The sequence below is a fragment of the Acomys minous genome (assembly GCF_964271855.1).
Source record: "Acomys minous genome assembly, chromosome: 2".
NCBI lineage: Eukaryota > Metazoa > Chordata > Mammalia > Rodentia > Muridae > Acomys > Acomys minous.
In genome coordinates, this window is record NC_140484.1 from 2,041,508 (window position 1) to 2,063,385 (window position 21,878).

At 44.9% G+C, this 21,878-nt stretch overlaps 1 protein-coding gene across 2 annotated transcripts in view; it reads left to right on the plus strand.

The window, feature by feature from the left end:
• Positions 1–21,878, plus strand: part of SHTN1 (shootin 1) — a 108,032-nt gene that overhangs the window by 16,446 nt on the left and 69,708 nt on the right. For both annotated transcript variants that reach the window (XM_084772843.1, XM_084772842.1), the window contains exons 2-4: positions 985–1,037; positions 11,434–11,494; positions 20,922–21,016. In XM_084772843.1, coding sequence (XP_084628969.1) covers positions 985–1,037; positions 11,434–11,494; positions 20,922–21,016 — 209 coding nt within the window. The remainder of the gene's footprint in view (positions 1–984; positions 1,038–11,433; positions 11,495–20,921; positions 21,017–21,878) is intronic.

Consider the following 21,878-nt stretch of genomic DNA (forward strand, 5'->3'; position numbering starts at 1 on the left):
GCTCCAAGCTTTGTGGGTCACGGCCGGAGGGGACAAAGTGTTAGTTGCTCGTTTATGGCAGGGAATTCTGCCCTTATGGTAAACATACATTTCTAGAGCTGGTGGCCAGCTTGTCTGTGATGCACTTCTTTAGGCGAGAGAGGAGTTTGAGACAGAGCTGTTGTAGGCCGAGATGGACACTGCTGCCTCCATCTTCCTAACGCTGGAATCACAGGCATTGGTCACCGTGCCTGGTACCCATCCGGGATGCCGTCGAGGTTATTGGACTCAGGTTTTATTTCCGTCTTCAGATTATTAATAGAAACAGGAAACCTTTTTTAAAAAAGAAAACTGAACCACTTTTAAAAGATAAATCCCAATTAAAATTTTGTTTTTACAAAGGTGAGCATGCATCCAATGCTTCCCTGGCCTCAGAGGCTCTGCCTGAGGTCATTGTCTCAAACTAGGTAGTCTCAACTCTGGGGAGGCCTAAAAATGCTGCTTTTACTAAAATATGAATGTGGGGGTGCAGGTTATTCCATTAGCACCCCCCCATTAGTGAAATGAAGGCTGTGGGGTCTGGCATGTCACGGCCGTTGCCCATCCTGCCTGGAAACAGACATCCTCAGCCAGCTACCCACACACGCGCCCTCAGCTCTGAATCAAGTCAACAAGTGGCACCGAGCTGAACATGCAACCATAGCGTATTCTAAGCCAGCCTCTGGTGTGAGCACCGTGAATCGTGTTTGCAGGGCCCTGGGAGCTTTGCAGGAAAGCTGAGCATCCCAGAGTACTTTTCAGGGGTCCCTTCTGGCCCGTGGGTCTCCCTGATGACCTGGTGTTGTGGGCTCACACCTGAGACTTGAAAGCAAAAGCTCTTTGATAGCTTCTCTGCTCTGCCAAACTTAGGGAACAGTAACTGGGGGTCAGCTGAGTTCACAGGCTTTCCTACAGGGAACTTTGAGAGTTGTAATGCCGCTTTCTCTCTCTCTCTCTCTCTTTTAGCAATAGGCGAATATGAAGACCTTCGAGCGGAGAACCAGAAAACAAAGGAGAAGGTTCGTACTACACCCTCCCTTTCCTTACAAGTGTAACAGTGCGTTGTTCAGCCACCAATCTCAGTCAGATGTGAATGAGAGATTCCCCCCCCCCCCCCCCCGCCCCTTTTCCTTTCTCTTGCATATGTGGTTCAAGCTAGTATCAACTGCAGGCTCCAGGTGGTAAAGAATAGGAGGCGTGCCACAGAAGGCACAGGCCTGGGGGATTGAGTACCCAGCTAAATGTGTAGCGAGGCACCAGGCCAAGCCACACAAGTCCTCAAGAATTATAGTTTTCTCTCAGCAGTCAGACTTGGGCATCCCAAGACTCAAAGACTTGTTTGGTCTTGGACAGAGCTAGGTACTGGTAGCTAGGTACTGGTAGCTGGGTATTGGTAGCTAGGTACTGGTAGCTAGGTACTGGTAGCTAGGTATTGGTAGCTAGGTACTGGTAGCTAGGTATTGGTAGCTAGGTACTGGTAGCTAGGTATTGGTAGCTAGCAAGCTGCCCCATGCACTGTTTGAAATTTTGCTTCAAAAGTTCAATAATAAACCAAAGCTGAATAATAAACCAAAGTAGAAAAACACCCAGTGTGAGTACAGGAGGAGTGTGACGAATATTTTCACAGGATCTGTAAGTTTTGTTTTTAGCTATTAAGCAAATGAATTCTGTTTTCTTTCACAAACTGTCCTTTTTAAGTCTCTGGAAATGTTTACTTAAGATTTGTGACTGTTTGCTGCATTATGAGAGCTTCATGACTGTAATCCTGGCGCTTGGGAGGAGGATTGCCATGAGTCTGAGGCTAGCCTGGGCTACAGACTGAGAGATTTGTGAATGCGTGTGTGCAACTGCATACACACACATGCTTGAGTGGACACGTACATTTTTCTCCTCCTGTCAACTTAGGAAATAAAAAGACCGAATAGAAAATGAAAAAGAATGGGAAGATACAAGGGATGGCATAACAATTGAGGTATAATATGAACAAATTAATAAAATAAAATAAAAAAAGAAAATGAAAAAGAAAAGAACAGGACTGTGGACTTGTTTTTAAATATAAATGAAAGGTATATATAAATTTAAAATGTCCCACTCAAACTATGACACCAGCCAAGGACAATACATGCAGTAAACTTCGAACTTCAACCCAGATCTAGCCAATGGATAGGACATTCTCCATAGTTGAGTGGAGAGTGGGCACTGACTTTCACACGAACTCTGGTGCTCCAGATGGGGAGGCCTGGTGGCACTCAGAGGAAGGACAGCAGGTTACCAAGAAGAGACTTGATACCCTATGAGCATATACAGGGGGAAGAGGTCCCTGTCAGTCACAGTCATAGGGGAGGGGAGTAAGGGGAAAGCAGGAGGGAGGGAAGACTGGGAGGATACAAGGGATGGGCTAACAATTGAGACTAATATGAATAAATTAATAAAATAAAAAATATATAATTAAAAAATAAATTTAAAATGTCTTTTTTTAAACCTAAAATCACTAAATAAAGTGATTTTTATCAAATAATATATACAAAACATTTTTAAATGTTCCTGGCAGTAGGTAGATAAAGCGGCCTTATCCTTGAAAAGGATAAGATTATGATTGTTTTATTTGTAACACCTCATCTTTCAAATTTCAAAACAAGAGTTATAACAGCAGTTAGTCAACCTCATAGTTATAAAACCTATAGCATATTTGGAGTTAATTTATTGAGCTCTTAAGAATCAGACTTTTTCAATCACTAATTTACCAGTTGCCTAGGTATATAGTTTGGCTGGCAGTAATAGTAGCAGTGAGTGCTTTAGCTCAGATATTATATTTGGTTTTTAGATCATTTAGATCATTATTTTAAATTTAGTTTTTAAAGCTCCCTTGCTTTTAACAATATTTATTTATCATATATATATATATATATATATATATATATATATATATATATATATGTAGGTATATGTGCATATGAGCGCAGCTACGGGAGAAGGCCAGCAGAGGAGTTCCTATGGACTGTCCCCCACCCATTGTGGGTGCTGGAAACTGAACTCCGGTGGTCCTCTGTATGAGCAGCAAGTGCCTTCAGACCCTAAGCCATCCCCTGGCCCCTTCTTTGTGCCTTTGTAAATTCATCTTGGTCATTTCTGAAATCTCGTTTCCTTTTCCCTCTTCAACTACCCAGGGAATGGTAGATGGGGGTAATTTAAAAAAATTCCATGTGGAAAGGGGTCTGTTACATCCTCCTAAGGCGAGGCAGCACAGAGAACTGTTTGAAAAGATTTTCAGTTGTTATCACAGATTCCTCTGTACACAGACGTCCCAGGGGTGTCAAGAGGATGTGGATGTGCTTAGACCCCGGGTCTCGGCCATCATTTCCTGGGGTGCTTAGGGTAGGTCGTTTGTTCCCCTTTGCTCAGACACCCAGCCAGTCTTCAGGTCCAGGTTTGCTTTTCAGCTAACAGGAAGAGGAAGAGCCAAGCAGTTAGAGAGGGCAAGATGGCTCAACAGGTTGACACATACTGGGAAAAAAACAAAAAAAAAACCCCCAAAAAACCAAACCACAGGCCCCAGATTTGATCCCCAGAACCCACGGTAGATGGCAAGACTGACTCCCCCCAAACTATCTCCTGATCTCCTGTGTGGCACATGCATGCATGTACACATACATACATCATGCAACACAAGCATAACAAATGAAAATTATGTTTAGGTAACTAGGCAGAGGGATAGCAGGCTGGTGTGACTTCCTGAGACGGAGAAAGGGAGAGATGGGATCCCCTCCGCACAAGAAAGGAGGAATCGCAGGCTTTGTTTGCCCGCCCCGTCTTCTTTTTCTTAGGCTGCAGTTCTCCATAGACCCTGAAATGCCCCCCAAACAGTGGGTCTGTAAACACCTGCTCTCCCCGGTGTGTCACGACTGTGGCTGTTTAACCCAGAGCCTCTTTCTGCAGCAGTAAGAGTTTCAGTGAACTGTCTGCACGGCACATGGGATTAACATTGTAGGTTAGCTAAAGGGGGGGACAGGAGTGACCTGGCCCGGTGAACTTGCTTCTCCGAGTGGAGGGTGGCCTGATGCGTTCGCAGCGTCTTCGGGCATTATTGACCTGTTTCTGCCCTAATTCTTTCCTCCTCAGAAACGAGGAGGAAAATGAAAGCAGTATGGTATGCCGTGTGCCGGGTGAGACAAAGAGAGAGAGTGGCTTTAAGTCCACCCTGCTCTGTTTACCGTCTGTTAAAAGACTGGCCTGCTTATTACTGCGGATTTTTCCCCAAAGGGAGGGGGTGTTACAAAGGGGAGAAGCATGTGATAAAAGCCTTTTTAGACGTCGTCGTAGGACGAGTGAAAGCAGCTTTAGTTCCGGAGGCGGTAAATGGAGGACACGGTTTTCTCTGGGAAGGCACTTGCGTGTGCCTGGCTGTGTGAGCTTTATCTGGTCTATGTGGACAAACACAGGCGGCCGCCTTTCCTCTGTGGGGTAGCAGCCCAGTGTTAAGTCACTGTGGGCAGTCATCGGAAGAATTCCTTTTGGTTATCATTGACTCAACGTAGGGAAATTTGGCAAAATAAAGGAAGTGGGAGGAAAGGCAAGGTATTGCTGTCCTTGCCAGGCTTGGAACCTTGTTGATGAGAAGAAATGGCAGATGTGGTTCCTCTAAAATGGACCCTGGCTGCTGCAAACCCCTCGGTGGATGCAGGCTCTGCATGGGAGGCAGCTACTCAAAGGCTCTGTTTGCCTAGCGAGCACTATGGGGCATCTGTGCCCTCTGACCTCTATGACAGAATGGTTCAGACAGACTGTTTTAGCCTCATTTTACACAAGTGAAGATAGGACTTGAGGTACAGTGAGTTCCAGAGAACCTGGAGTCTGGGTTTACGCCTGGGTCTTAGGACCTCCACGCTCTTTTACAAACTGGCAAACTTGAGAGACTCTTTCCATGACGGGCCTAGTTTTGTTTTAATAAGTATATGTGTGTGTGTGTGTGTGTGTGTGTGTGTGTGTGTGTGTGTGTGTGTGTGTGTGTGTACATGCATCTGTGCATATGTGTGTGCATGCATGTGAGTAGGCATTTGTACATGCGTGTGTGCAGAGGTCAGAAGACAGCCTCAGCTCTGTATTATTCATTTCTCTGATGCAGCCCACGTTTTGTTTGAGAAATGTTCTCTCACTGGCTTAGAACCTCACCAAGTACGCTAGGCCAGCTCACCAGCAAGCCCTGGGCATCCACTAGCATCTGCCTCCTCAGCTCTGGGATCACACATATGTGCCACCATGCCCAGGCTTTTTATGTGGGTTCCAGGGATAAAACTCAAGCCCTCACATTTGGGCAGCAAGCATTCTATGGACAGAGCATCTTTTTTAAAATTTTAAATGTTAATGTAGGAATTTTCCATAGCAAATTATTGGACCAAATACCCATCTGGGTCATATTACACTACCAATTAGTTTGTATTGAGAAACTGAGATTTAAGTATCAAATTAGTCTCTTATTAGAAAAATTATGTCTGTCTGTCTGTCTGCATCTATAAACTCTGAGACAGTACTGCAAGAATAGAAATGAAAGGTTTAGGGGTGGACCAATGGGTTTTGTAGTTCCTTACCTTTATCTATGTGTATGTGTACATGTACTGGTGTGAGTGTGCATGCCACGGCACATATGTGTAGGTCAGGCAATAACCTGCTGGAATCAGCCAGCGCTCTCTTTCTACCATTTGGGGCCAGGGATCTAGCTTAGGCCATCAGGGCAGGAGGCAGTCTCCCTAAGCTTCCAAGCCGGCTCGCCAACCTTGGGCTCCTGTCTTAACAGGTCTTTTTCTTTGCAGTCCTGTCCTCCACCCCAGCAGTGGATGCTCGCCATTTTGTGTTTTTTTTATAGAAGCCTTTGAAGATGGAATTGGAATCTGTTTGAATTTGTAAGGAAAGTGATTGAAGAAAAGCCTTTGGCTGAATGCCTTCCGGCCACCAAAGCATAAAGGAAAAGTTATAGAAGTCTTACCTTTTAGTAAATCCACCGATGAGGGGCACAGGTCAGTTGACAAATATCCGTGCTGTTGCTCTGCAACCCTCTCTCCAGCGTAGGCGGGATGAGGAGAGACAAATGGCTCGACCCTTGCTTTTTCCTACGTGCAAACTTTGTCTCTTTTAATGACAGACTTACATGTAACTGATCCCTAAGCCTCCCCTAGCTCTCTTACAAGTAGACTTATTATTATTTTTGTAATAAATCATCTGTATATTCCTTATGTGCTTGTCACATTGACCGAAAGAATTTGTTATCATCTCAGTGTTACACAGGAAACAGACATGTGCTATGGGTTCTAGTGAAACGTGAAAACCCTGAGATTTTTACGTGTGTCTTCTGGTCTCGTGGATGAGGGTAAGCCGGGACTGTGCACTGGCCTCTTCTTTCCACACTTTTTGCCCATTTTCCAAATGTCCCCATGGTCAGTGTGTGACAAGGGCAGAGAACTGTCACATTCATGTTAACCAGCTCTTCTAAGTCTGTACTTGGGAGCATGCAAAAACACGTGCCTGTGCACTTTAAAATCAGAGGAGCAAAGCGTGTTTCTTCGCTGTGGCTCCATCACTGTATTCAAATGCTAGTCACCTTTCCACAGCTGAAGGGACTTCTCTGGTGACCTGCCTGAAATCCTTGTCATAACTGGTTTTCTTCTCCTTTCCTATGATGGGGGAAAGCCTCACTGATCTTTGAATGGAATGGTACTCACATTTGTCAGGGAGTTGTGGTGTGTGTGTGTGTGCACTCCCATGCATGCATGTATGTGTGCGTGCACATGTGTGTGAGTGCACGTGTGTGTGCATGTATATGCTCCTGTGTGTCTGTGTGTCTGTGTATGTGGATGCATGTATGTGTGCCTGTGTGTATGTGTGCACATGTGTGTGTGCCTGTGTGTGTATATGTGTGTGCCCATGTGTGTGTGTGCATGTATGTGCCTGTGTGTGTATGCGTGTGTGTATGTGTGCACATGTGTGTGCATTGCGTGCCTGTGAGTGTGTGTATGTGTGCACATGTGTGTGCATGTGCATGGCTGTATGTGTATGTGTGTGAGTGTGTGTGTGTAGAAGAAGGAAATCTGTATCATAGAAGAATGTCTTCCATTAAGTAGTATTTATGTTTAATATTATGTCCAGAGATAAAGTTTTGAAATGCATAAATGTTTAAGTGGCTGATTAGAAGTCGCTTGGGTGAGCTACTGTCACAGTGCATCAGGCAGTTCTGTCAGCCTGCCAGGAACAGCGAATAAAAAGAGAGAGACCGAGACAGACACTTCTCAAGACTTGTTTCAAGAAGCAAGATATATGACAGTGTTTGCATCTTGGCTCGGTTGTCTATTGTCACAATTTCATCCTCTCGTGTAATATTCAGAGGTGAAGGTCCCAAGTATATTATTTTTTTTAAAAAAATCAATAAAGAAGCCACTCTAAAGAGCAAGATCTGCATCCATTATGCTAACTGTTCATGCATAATACATCCGCATCCATGCGGCTTCTTTGAGATGGAGAGGCAAGTGGTTGTGCCAGAGAAAAAGTAATTACTTAGCAGTTTGAAAGTGAAAATGAGTCTCTCATTAGCAGCAATCTATCCAGAAACAAAGAAGGAGGGCCTCGGTCCTGACGACATGTGCTCCCATCTCACACACAATACCTAGAGTTTGGAGACCGCTGCACGACAGCTTGGGTGGGGGCTGCTCCGCCCCCCCCTTAGTGCCTGTGGAAATTGGAGGGAAAGAACTTTGAATTGGAAGAAAGAAGAACTCTGCAAGAGAAAGGAGCAGAAGGAATTCCATGTGGTGGGGATGATTGACTGGAAGAAGGAAGCCTGCTCAGACCCGGCAAACACAGGCCAGTAGGAGCCACACTCAGCTCGCTGGAGGGACTGGCGTGGCGGGCCGCACAGTGTACCACCAAAGGCTCTACAGCAGGCAGCGACGTTCAGTTCAGTGCTATGAGTGTTTTCATTTTAAAACAAGTAACCGGGCTATAAAAGGAATGGACCTCAAGAAAAAAGGCATGGGGCGAACCCTTCTTCAGGCAGCATAAGCCTGGGCCCTGCCCCTCCAACCCCGCAATCTTTCTGTTGGTAGCATTTTCCTTCGGTCCCTATTCCCTGCCCTTCTCACTGTTGATTCTTGTTGCTGGATCCAAAGTTTTGTGACACTGCAGAGTCTAGGATGTTCCCCGTCAGTACTGAACGCAGTGCCTGGCACTAGAGCAGCGGTTTTCAACCTTGCGAGTCACAAACCCTGCGGGGGAGTCGAACAGCCCTTTTGCAGGGGCCACCTAGGACCATGGGAAAATGCAGATATTTACATTTTGATTTGCAACAACGGTAGCAACATTACAGTTACGAAGTATGGACAAAAATAATGCAATGGTTGGGGGGCCAGTCACCACAACGTCATGAACGGAGGTAGAGTCGAGGCATTAGGGAGGTTGAGGGCCACAGCTCTGGAGGCAGACTGGTGCACAGAGGAAGGGAATAGAGGCGGCAGAACCCCACTTCAGTCAGCCGTAAGGTGCTTGCCTCCTCACCTGTGGCCTTTGATCCTATAGGTGTGTGGAGAGAGTATGTGAGAATATCTCTTGGGTTCCAAACTGTCCTTTCCATTAGTTGACAGTTCTCTCTTGCCTGTATGTGCCAGGACGGTAAAATACGGGGGGAAGAGGGACACAAGGTGGGATGTCGAGGTTTTGTTGCATAAATCACACACGCAACGGCAGATTGTAAACCTTGCCTACATCAGCCTAGTGCTTCTAATGAACCCAGATAAAAAGAAATCTATGCTAACAGCATCAGCTGATAGGTAGACGGGGAGCAGGAAGATGCCAGTTCGTGCTGGAAAGACACTCCACTGCAGCCCAGCCTTGCAGTCTTCTCAGGTCCTAAGCCAGGTGAGTGTAACGATGACATCTGGAAAATAGCCTGGGCTGCTCACACAAAGGCTTTCAAACCCAGCAAGACCAATCCCGCCCCCCACCAGTCACTCTACCACTTGCTAAATAGACAGACAGTGCAGCTGTAATGTTTACTCAGCATGCTTAGAGCGGCCCTCACTCAGGCTGCGGGGGTTCGACTCCAGCCTTGAGCTAGAGAGAATGGTAGCGCTTCCTGATTAAGCCATGCGGTCCAAAGAACATCTGTTGCTATTACAAAGTTTTCATGAGCAATTCTCAACACAAAAGAGACGGTCTTTACAGACGGTCCAGCTGCCTGAGCCGGGCAGAGGAGAGGGTAGGAAGGGTGCACGCGTCTCTATGCCATAAAGATGCAGGAGTGCTGCAGGGCCTGTGCTCCCTGCAATGGCTCTGTGTTGTTGAGTCAAGGCTGAGTAAAAGTCTCTGCCTTCACCTGAGGTGATGGCGTGAGCGGATGTTTGCACTGTTGCTTGGTGAGTGGGCGCATATTTGACAGGCTCTGGTGTGGAATCAGCGAGCTGCATTTGCAGCCTGTGTAACCCCCTCCCCAGCCTTTCAGCCTTTCAGCATAGCAGATGGTAAATTCAGTGGCTGCCAGTTCTGTCATAATGTGGTTGCAGAAAATAGAAAGCAGAGCAACATGGAGGCCCCTGGGAGAGCACAGCTGGGGTTGGGAGACAGCTTGGTGCTGTTTCTGTAGCTGGAGGTTAATGTGTGCTGGACTCTACAGAGGCCGTTTCCTGCACCTTGGACTAGGATCTGTTATCAAGCAGAGTGTTCACCTTGTAATGGCAGGCAGCACCGACATCAAGTCTTTCCCGGCCTGCTGACCAAGGCCAGGCCCTCCTCCTGACCAGGAAATGGGAGTGGTGTTGCTGGTTGGTGTGGGAAGCCACTGAGTGAGTGCATGTTGTAGTCCGGTGAGAGTGCTGAGCCCCAGCCCTGTTTACACCCTCATTATGCAAAGTTTCAGTGAAAACTGGGTACAAAGTGGCAACTGGATACACCTTTAATTCCTTTGAGAGGCACAGGGAGACACTCAAGTTACTAATGTCATAGTATCATCCTATAGCACTATCTCTTGATGAAGATGCGTCTGCAGAGGATTCCTCAGACCCGCAGGGATGTAGTTAGAATGGGGAAGCACCAGCTAACATGCACCAGGCGGTCAGGACTCAAGTCTCCTGATCTTGTCAGAAGTTGTGCATTCTGTCTGAGCCTTCAGCTCCGTGGTGCATCGTTGGCGTCGGGTGGACAGCCTGGCAGAAGTTTGGGGGAGGTCCAAAGTAAACAAGAGCCAGTTACAGAAAATAAGAGGGCCATCTCGAAGCAGCTGGCCAGCAGTGTCATGGGCGCAGGTTGCATGGTCTGCTATTGCTCATCCAGGTGCGAGAAGCTGATTTGAGAATCCAGAGCAATGAGGAGAATTTTCAACACATAAAATAACAGCAACAGTAAGTGTAGTTTGCCTGTTATTTTGGAGCTAGGAAGTCTACGAGACGCGTTGCTTGTGTTACAGAGGAAGGGTTCCCCAGGAAACCTCAGTGAAACAACATTCCTCTGAGGGAAATAACGCCTGGTCCAGCCTGACTCGTGTATGGCGAGAGTGGGCTAAGCTGGAGTTTCATTGTCGCTTTTTACTGACTTAGCCCTGTGCAACACTACATGTATTGCATTCCTGTATTCCCTTAGTGGATGTGCCCTGTGGACAAAGGTGTGTGTGTGTGTGTGTGTGTGTGTGCGCGCGCACACGTGTGCTTCATGCATGACAGTGTGCAGGTATCCACATGTCACATATGAGCCAGGGGACAGTTACCAAGTGTCACGCTTTGTCATTCTCCACTAGCTCTCCTGCAGTCTGTTCCTCTCGGTCCTCCCAAAGCTAGAACAAAAGCATGCGGGGCCCAGCCCGGCTTAGACGTGGATGCACTCTTACGCAGCACTGAGCCAGCTTCCTATCCCTGAGATGGGCCTTGACAGCTCAGGGGTTCTTTAGTGTAGCAGGCCATATGTAGTCTCTTAAAGAAGGAATAGATTTAGCTCAAGGATAGTCAGTGTTTACCAAGGACGTAACGAGCGGTGCGAGGGTTCCTAGGAAGCCCTAGACTGAGCTGGGCGGGTGATACTTCTCGCGCTGGGTAAAGCAGTGCTGACACCTGTGTCTGTGTGAGGGAGTGTATGTGCACCCTAGTACAGCACCCTTGGAGTGGAGAAGAGGCCACCAGATTCCCCTGGAGCTGGACATAGGCACTTGTGAGCTGATGGCATGGACACTGGAAACTGAACTGTCATCTTCTGTAAAAAGTGGTACGTGCACTCTTAGCTGCTGAGAGCTCTCTCTCCAGTCCCTTGAGTGATATCATGTCTGGAGGGGAGAAAAAAAACGAAAGAAAAAAAGTGCCACTGCTGTGTGTAAGTTTACTCTTGCTTCACACTTTGTCAAAATTAAATTTTAATCATATGAATTTAACTTTTTTTTCTCTTTTATTTCAGTGTGACAAAATTAGGCAAGAACGAGATGAAGCTGTTAAAAAACTGGAAGAGTTTCAGAAAAGTATGTAAGCATTTTGGTGGAATAATAATAATCACTTGGCTTTGGGGAGTGTGTGCATTGACCCACTGACTGCAGGTGTATAGGTTATATTTTTTGTTGTTGCTGGCTTTTTTTTCAAGATAGGGTTTCTCTGTTGTACATATTGCCAAGAGACCAGAAATAGTCCCATTTGAAAAGAAAAATTGCCCTGGCCTCACTGTGGCCTTGACATAAATAGAATAAACATTAACATTCTATGATTGTCTTACAGACATTTAAGCTTCTAATAAGAAAAATTTGCTATAGAAAAATAGTCAAAGGAAAACAAAATCCATTTTTTACCTAAACTCCCTAAGAAAAGCCAAAATTAATATTTTACATTCTATTCTGTATGGCCTTTCATTTATGAAATGTGTGTGTTTCTATAAAAAAGTGTATCAGTCAGATTCTATTTTATAGCCTCCTCTCAGTAAACAGTGTGTGTCTCGTTGCATTTGAAACGTAGATTATTCCTAGTGTCTTTTTATTCTATAGTATATAATCCACACACACATAGTAGATAATAGTATATAAACCATAGTATTGTAGTTATTGGTCCTCTATTCCTTTCCTGCCTTCTAAGGGCCAACCCTTGCCACGGTTGTACATATAGCCTATCATCTTATGGACTAATATTTTTTGTTTATACCATATGGATCATGAAATATATGTATAGTGTAACTATATGAACTATTTGTGGCACCTCGGGCATCATTTGTCATATAGTTATTGATATACATATCTATAGTTCACTTTCATTGCGCTATGGTGCCTTATATGAATCTGCTGTGATTCGATAGTATTGGATGCTGCACATTTCTGCATAGCATGTCTTACATTAATACATGTATTAATACATTAATACATGACAATACATGTAATGTCATCTACATAGTAATACGGCGCTATAACTTTGCTCTTTCATTGTTCCTGTTTTTTAAAGTACTATCAATGACCCCTGGCAGGTACTTATGCCTTTATAAACTCTGATTAGTTGCTTGGATTAGTTCAAGAAAAGGAATATGCCAGAGATTTGGGCATATAGCCACTAAAACTTCATTGCATATTTATAAATGTGCTCTTAGCACATTTCTAAATGTTCTAAATACAGGATGTAGTGCACTTGGGCAGCATAGCCCCTCCCAAGCATATGTGAGGAGGCCCCAGGTTGAGTCCTAGCACTTTAAAGAAGACAGTCCATATGGGTCAAGCTGTGAAAGAGACTTTAGTAGGCAGTGAGTATGTCTGTGGCCTCTGTGGTGGCCATGGTTTCATGAGGGAATATTTATCCCCCTCATCAAGCTATGTATATTAATAATGTAAGCAACTTATAGATCATGTAGACTTCAGTAAGATGGTCAAGGAAAGAGCAAAGAGCAGTTGCCATTTTCTGGAGTTGGAGTGTTTGAAATCACTCTCACTAAGTTATGTCCTCAGAAAAGCAATAGTAATTTTTTCCCTAAGTTATTTTTACGTGACATATTTATTCTCTAAATTGGAACATAGATAATCAAATTCTAAAGTGTCATATGGGAATATGTCCTGGGCAAAGAGCCAGACATGCAAGAAAATACTCTACTCATTGCAAGCTGGGCCTTTCTAGATCCCTGTGCAGAGACCCTAGACTGGGCCTTTCTAGACCCCTGTGCAGAGGCCCTAGGCTGGACCTTTCTAGATCCCTATGCAGAGGCCCTAGGCTGGGCCTTTCTAGACCCCATGTGCAGAGGCCCTAGGCTGGACCTTTCTAGACCCCTATGCAGAGGCCCTAGGCTGGGCCTTTCTAGACCCCATGTGCAGAGGCCCTAGGCTGGGCCTTTCTAGATCCCTGTGCAGAGACCTTTGGCTGGGCCTTTCTAGATTCCTGTGCAGAGGCCTTTGGCTGGGCCTTTCTAGATCCCTGTGCAGAGGCCTTTGGCTGGGCCTTTCTAGATCCCTGTGCAGAGGCCTTTGGCTGGGCCTTTCTAGATCCCTGTGTAGAGGCCCTAGGCTGGGCCTTTCTAGATCCCTGTGCAGAGGCCTTTGGCTGGGCCTTTCTAGACCCCTGTGTACAGGCCCTAGGCTGGGCCTTTCTAGATCCCTGTGTAGAGGCCCTAGGCTGGGCCTTTCTAGATCCCTGTGCAGAGGCCTTTGGCTGGGCCTTTCTAGATCCCTGTGTAGAGACACTCCCACATGGTAAAACATTTCACCCTTCTGAAAAAAGGAAACAACTGTAAAGTATAATAGTTAAAATCCAGCAGGCAGTTATTTCATTGTCTGACTGCAGCAAAGAGCGTCTCAGGGTGATCATGTTGCTGTTTCTGTATGTGGAGGATGAGAGACGTGGTTGACACACCCCTGGCTTGTGCATGGATGGACGGCAGTTGCCTTCTCTAGTGTGGGGCTGAAGGCATCCATGAGTGCCCCTGGGAGGAGCAAGCCAGTGGGTATTGTTGCTAGTTACCATGCTTGAATTATTGATAGTGGGGTGGTGTGCCATGCGAGGTGGGTGGTTCAGGTTTCTTAGGGTTCAGTTTACCACAGCGTGTTCCGATACTGGTTGTAGGTAGGGATTTGCCTCCTATGTTTCTCAAGAATGGAAACAACTTCCCCACGTTGCTTTTATCTACCGTGCCCCTTCAGCAGTGGCTGATCATTCTAAGAGTGACTCAGACTAGGGCCTGAAAGGCCTCATTGAAATGTTAACACAATAGCTGCTATTGTTAGATGTGTTTAAATTTTACTTTTATTAAGCCTGGGTGGCAGGAAGTCAGAATGTGAATTCTTTAAAGAATACTTTTTGTACATTAGTTGTGAGGGTGTGCACACGTGTGGAGGTCAGAGGACAAACTGTGGGAGTCAGCTCTCCCTACCATGTGGGTTCTAGGGGTCAGAATGAGGTCATCAAGACTGGTAGCAAGCGCCTGCTGGCCCCAGGATGGCTTTTTGTTCAGTCTTAAAAAGAGAGATTGGGCAATAATGGAATTTTATTTCCTAAGGCTAGGATGTATCTCAGTTGATAAGAGCGCTTGCTTAGTTTGCAAAAAGTTGTAGGTTTGGTTCCCTAGTGCCACATAAAATGAGACACTGTTGTTGTGTACGCCTGTATTCCCAGCACTCAGGGAGGCAGCAGGACTGCAAGTCCAAGGTCATCTGTGAGTCTGTGAGTCTAAAGCCACCCAATTCAAGACCCTATCTCGAAACAAAACACAAACAAAAGAAGATTTCATTTCTTTAAAAGCTGTGTTTGAGATAACTAGTCCGTGGCGTTGAGCAGAGGACAGGATTGGAGGTTCGGAATAGAAGCGCTGCTGACTCTTCACCCGGAGCTGTGCGGGGCGTGAGCTGCCCCGAGCGAGCATCTACATTAGCAAACTGTTTTGTGCTGTTTAGGATAAAGTGAGAGACGACGTGCGAAAGAGCTCACTCTGTACTTAGATGCAGCGAGTGCTGTTGCTGTAGGCTGTGCGGCCATCTTAGTTTTGGATGCTGTATGCTGTACGGCCATCTTAGCTTTGGAGACCTCCAGGCCCCCATGGGCACCATGGCTCTGAGGAATCGCTTGGCTCTGGCTCTGGCAAGGCCTCTGCTGGGCCCAGGTCTTGCTCGGCCTGGCTTGGCCTTCCTTTCCTTGGGTAACCGCACCTCTGCCCGTGGCTCCCTGCTGTGCCATTCTTGGCCCTCTGCCAGCCCTCCCTCAGCCTGTCTGTGAGTTTCTCCACACAAAGAACACCACCCCTGAGGGAAGCCATGTGCCCACAGGAAAGCCCCTTCATGTGTTTGAGGCTCCACGGGCAGATCCTGGGTAATGTTGTTTTCCTGCAATGCTGCCTACTTCTTGGTTTTCATGCTCCTCGAAAGCCTTTCTGGGAGCTGGGAACATAGCTTGGTTGGGAGAGTGCTTGGCTTGGTCCTGAGAATTGAATAGTGTGCAGATATATAATCTCAGTGTTTAGGAGGTAGAGGCAGCTGCAGGGGAAGTTAACATTCATCTCTGGCTATGTGATGCATTTGAGACCCTGTTTAAAAACAAAACAAAACGAAACAGAATCACCAACAGCAAAACCCCCGCCGCTAATAGCAACAACAGAAATCTTTTTTTATTTTTATTTTTTCTTAACAATCTGGTACTAAAGAAAGGGGTTTGTGTTATGTTCAGGCCGTGTGCTTCAAAGCTCCTGTGTGTTGCCCTGCAGTGGGAGTGGAGTGTGGAAAGGGCTTGCTAACGTGGCAAGAACAAGCCTCAACTGTAAGAAGTTTAAAAAAAAAAAGTCATGGAAAACTGGAGTGTTATAGAGATGGGTTTTGCCTGGGCCTTATCAGTCAGAGGTTGGAATGAGTTACTCTACCTTTTAGGGGCCCCGTGTTCTCAGATAACATGCCAGGACACATGTACTTTGCAGAAGTGTTTCTAAGAACTCATGGGATCTCACAGTCTTAGGACAAAGAAAGACACAGGCCGGCTCAGCAAGCAATGAGCGGTTCTGTGCTGCAGAGAACATTCTAGAAGGATGGTCACAAACAAACTCAGACCTGGTACCTGTCTTCAACTTTTCAACCCGAAGGCTTACTTTGTAGGTAGTGTTTTTCCAGTATAAGAGAAGCAGACATACATGAGGCATACATGTTTTACAGCTGGGTGTGGTGGCACATGCCTGTGAGGACAGCCGCAGGAGCGAGACCAGTCTGTTCTACAGTCTATTCTGAGAGCAAGTTCTAGGGCTTTCAGAGTGCACATGTTTTGCAGATGACAAAAGGCTGTTAAGTGAACCCCCAAGCCCTACAATGTGATGTGGTCCTGTATATAAGAGTGAAGGATTTTCAAGTCATAGACGAAGAAAGACACAATTTTGCTAATTCAACTAGACTGGTGGAAATACCACTCAGCGCTCTTTTATTGTGCATGCGAGTTCCTGAAGCCTTTATTTTATTGACTTTAATTTCATTTTATTTTTGAGATGAGGTCTAATGTATTTCAGTCGGGCCTTGATCTTCTTGTAATTGAGCATGACCTTCTGATCTTTCTGCCTCTGCCTCACGAGTGTTAGGATCACCCTGTGCATTCAGCACTGGATGGTGGGGACGGGACCCAGGACAGTACCTGAGCATCCTGTATCCTTGATCCAGCAGTTATCAACTCAACACCTGGCCGCCTGCATGTTCCCCTGGCTGACCATGTTACAATGAACTTAGCACTACTCTTTGTATTGCTATAAAAGTTACTGACAATAAAGATTTGACTATGAATCTTTGTTTCAAAAGCATAGCTACAGTCTTAGGCCCTTTTTAAAAAGTTTAACTATATTCTTTTCTTTTCCTCCTCTTCCTCCTCCTCCTCTTCCTCTTCCTCCTCTTTCTTCTTCTTCTTTCCTTCTCCTCCTCCTCCTCCTCCTGAGACAGGCTCTCTCTATGTAGTCCTAGCTGGACTGAAACTTGCTGTATAGACCAGGCTGGCCTAAAACTCACAGAGATCTGCCTGCATCTGCCTCCTGAGTGCTGGGGTTTTATATATATATATATATATATATATATATATATATATATATATATATATATATATATGAATGTATGTGAATATATCAATCACTGTGCCCTGCTCACTCTGCTTTTTCTTTCTTTAAACATTGTATCATACACAGATATCATAAGTAAAGTATCCAGGGGTCATAGATACAAGAAACATTCCAATTATTAAATGAACAGATAAAGGGTTTTTTTTAAAGTAATCTCTTTAATCTTTAAAAAAAAACTTTAAATCTTTTTTAAATATAAAAATTTTCCTTTCAGATAAAAGGACAAATAAGGCTGGGCCAGATTGCCCAGTGGGTAAAGGCATTTGCTTCCAAGCCCAGTGGCCTGAGTTCAATTCCCGGGACCTACGGATGATGGTGGAGAGAACCCACTCCAGGAAGTTGTCCTCTGAGCTCCACCGTGCACGGTGGTTGCACACACACACACACACACACACACACACACACACACACACACACTCATGCATAAGTACAATAAAAGTAAAGCAGAAGGACAAGCAAGCTCATATTTCAGAATGAGTTCTGTTCTCTATCGTGTGACCTGACTTTTGGCTTAGGAGGAGATGCCTCCTTCTAGTAGATATAAGTGGCTTTTATTGTATACCCTTCTGAGCCCAAGGAGTTGATCAGTTTGGTATTGGGTGGGTTCCTGAAACTAAATATTACAAAACAGTTTAAAATGTTCTGCTGTTTCTCTTCCTGAGAGAGAGAGAGAGAGAGAGAGAGAGAGAGAGAGAGAGAGAGAGAGAGACCCCTCCCCCACCCGCCAGAGCACACCCAGGGCCTGAAGAAGCAAGTTAAACTACAGGACAGCTTTTTACAAAATGTTCAGAAAATAAGGGCTCCTCTTCTTTATTTTATTTTATTTTTTTATTTTTGCTAGGCCTAAGCCTCTCGACTGCAGAATGATTTTTTCCCCTTACTTTCACGAGCAAGAATGTTATCGAATAAAAAGCCAAATTCCTATGAAAAATGCAGAGTGTTTATGTTTTTGTTATGAGAGTAGAAATACCAGATTGTGGCAGAAGATGTCAAGTAGTTAAGGCTAAAAAATTCAAAGTAATATTTGATGTTGTAAAAATTGTATAGGTTTCTTTTCTCTTTCCTTCACATTTTTGAAGAACCTACCTTGTAAACATAGTGATAAAATGCCAGGAATATTAGGATTTTAAGGAAATAATAGAGCCTATTATTTAAACTACAATATAAAAGGCAATTACATTGATGAAGAGCTACATGGGCTTTGTGTCTGTGAATAAACTTGGCCCGCGTTCAGCTTCTATTTGTTTCTCTGGTATAAACACATATTGTGTGTGATTCCAGTTTAATGGGGCCCCGTTTGTATGCCAAGCAGCTGCATTTTAGGACCTATTGCGTGATTTCATAGCTCTCTGAAAATTGGTTCTATTCAGAACAGGAGATAGAAGAGGACAGGGGGGGTGTGGAGGGGGGGAGCCTCAACACACAATCATTTCTTTTCAATTGGAGCCAGAAAGGTTGATGACAACATGACCATTGTGTTACAATGATAAGCCTACTAAGGCCCCTGTACCTCTCATCACAGCTTTCACTCCACAGCAGATACAATTTAATTCACTGCTCCGTCAGCAGTGCTGACACCATTATGCCGTCTGTCTCCACAGTTATAATCACTGTCCTCTGAGAAATGCAGTTGAAATGATCTTGGGCAGTCAAAGAAACTCTCAATTAAGGCTGCCACTTCCAATGTGTCAGATTGTGTCTTATGCACTTGGTACAATTTTCACTTCCAATCCTGTTTATTTACAATGTCTACCAGTAATTACGCTTAACGTGTCATTTAGTGAGGGGGGCCCCTGCCAAGCCGATTGTTGGGTGCTGCCGCACCATTGAGTGGGAGTTTCTCGAAGTCAATGCCATCAGCAGCTTTTAGGCCCTGATGGGCTGCGGTAGTGGCGTTGATAATGCAAGTATCGCGCTCATCAAGTCATAATTAGATGCCACTCAAATGTGCCACTTGTAATAACAGTGTTGATTCATGTTTTTCTCGGTGACTGCAACTACTAATTAGTTAAGTGGTTTTTGGTTGGCCCGCATTTGCAACAGATTATTACCCCTGAAAAAATGTCAAGGTTAGGGATGCTTCTGGCCACTTAGTTCTGCTTTATGAATTTGAATATTAACATAATAAGAACTTTGGACAGACTTAGGAAGTAATACATTTTTTTTGTATTTAATTTAGAAAGAAAAAAATTTCCCCCTGAGTTTAATCATAATTGCAGGTTAATTAAGCTTAAATGAAGCAAAAGTAATCTGTCTTTGTGTTATGCGAGCCCAGTGCTTTTTGCTAACTTTATTGGGTTTCACATTTGGGTGTTCTTTAATTTTTATTTTTTTCCTTATGCCAAACAAATGGAAGTCAGTCAGTCTGCCTATGTGGAGCTCAGGTTGAGAGTCTGAGAGTTCTTCTTCTGACTAAAAATATGGGTGGGAAACATCCCTTTTTTTGTTGTTTGTTTATTCTTCAAAATATCATTACATGCTAAATTAGCGTTATCTTTACATCTACGTTTACATGAAGCAGCTACTAAAGAAAATCTAAAGATTAAACAGTTTTTCAAGTGTTGGTAAAATTTGATTTTTTTTAATCTTCCCCTAATGATTCCCTTTATGTTGCAATAAGCAATCTATGAGCACCTGTCTTCTCATGACATGGCTTGTAAGTCTTGGTGCCATGCTTTCCTTAGCTGGAGTTGATGAAATAACAGGAGCTAGTTTGTCATTGTTGAAGATGACGGTCACAACACCTGACCAAACTGTTCACATTGCTAAACAGCCACAAGATCAATTTAAGATTCATTTTTTTCCCCTTTATTTCTTGTGAGCTCATTTTCCATGTTAGATCTACAAGTTAATATCTAGGCTAACCAGAAGCTGCCATATTGCCACTTTTTATTTATGGAAGCTTCTTTTGTTTACTTGAGTAGATGTGTCTGTTGCCATGGAAACAACAGCATAAAAATAGACTGTTTGGGGGCTGGAGAACAAGCTCAGCCGGTAATGTGCTTGCTGGGCAACTCCAAGGACCCAGGTTTGATCCCAAGCACAGAGAGCCAGGCGTGGTGGTGTGTGGCCGTGACCCCTGACCTAGGAAGTGGACAAGGGGATCCCTGTGTTCAATTAGCTGAACCAGCAAGCTCTGGGCTGGTGGGAGACCCTGTGTGATAAAAACAAAGTGGATAGTTTTGGAGGCATGAAACAGTGGGAGAGCCTGCCCTGTGAAAACACCATGAGTAGCTTCTGCAGAATGAGTCCCAAGGTGACCTGTGCACTCATGTGCATGTGCAACACACAACCACACACACAAAATCTCTCTCACACATACAGACACACAGACACAGACACAGACACAGACACAGACACACACACACACACACACACACACACACACACAGAGACAGAGCCTTTTAAAATATTACAAGCCAGGCGGTAGTGGCACATGCCTTTAATCCCAGCACTCGGCAAGCAGAGGCAGGCGGATCACTGTGAGTTCGAGGCCAGCCTGGTCTACAAAGTGAGTCCAGGATAGTTAAGGCTACACAGAGAAGCCTTGTCCTTGAAAAACCAACAACCAAAATAATAATAATAATAACAATAACAACAACAACAACAACAATAATAATAATTTTACATATGTGATAGCCGGGAAGGTTTGCAGTTTGTGTATGTGCAGTTTTTCTGTCTACATACATAACATCAGCTGGGATTTAATTAAAGGCAGCTTCTGAGGAACTGTTCAGCCCTGGCCAAAGGTCTAGCCGTAGGAAGAATTGGAGCATTCTTGGTCATGGGGCAGTGTGTGGGCTTCTGGAACGGTTGACTAATCCTTGAATTCTGAGACTCTTTTTCCTCCTCATTCCCAGTTTCTCACATGGTTATCGAGGAAGTGAATTTCATGCAGAACCACCTTGAGATAGAGAAGACGTGTCGAGAGAGTGCTGAGGCCTTGGCGACAAAGGTGAGCTTGTGCAAGCCGAGGGGCTGTGCCTGGGCTTCTGGGATCCCACTGGGTCTTCTAAGGAGCGGCTTCTCTCCCGCTCTGTTTCCAATGCTTCACTTACTTGTCTGCTCTGATAAGGAGGTGTAAGGTCCCAAGTCCTGGGATATGATTCTATAAGCATCTGCCTGTGTGCAGAACCCATTTCTGATTATAAAAGAGCCCCCCCTCGGTGTGTGTGTGTGTGTCTATGTGTGTGTCTGTGTGTATGTATGTATGTGTGTGTGTCTGTGTGTGTGTGTGCACGTGTGTGCACATCCTCAGCATTTGTGCCCATTTGACCCAGTAGTTCCCGGGGTAGACTGTTAGACTTTCCCACCATCCCAGCGTTCAGCTACACTCCTGAGAATGACCCAGTGTTGTGCACAGAAACACTGAACGTTTTCCGCCTGAGCCTGACGGGAGAGTCGGCCCCAGCAGCACATTTCAGGTGGTTATCTGTGAAAGCCGGGGAGGGCACATGGAAGGTGACCTCCACTGCGCGGCTGATTGCCTGTAGCTGATGATTTTACCAAGTGTGTAATTTTCTATGTTCTGTCTCATCAGAATTACATTATTATTATTAAAGAATGTTTTTATCTCTGTCTTATGTATTTTGGGTAAAAAGCGTCCATCAGAAAATGGATTGCAGCAATTTCCAACCAAGTTTCATTACTAATGCTTGTTGATTCGCCCCTGCCCCTCATACCACCCACCTCTAAAGTATTTCTTTGCAAGAGACTGAAGTTCTACTATCAATAAATAGATAAATAAACAAAACAAATGCATTTAATTTGTATGTATTAGCCCTGTGCTTGCTAGAGGTATCTGCTTAATTGTTTAC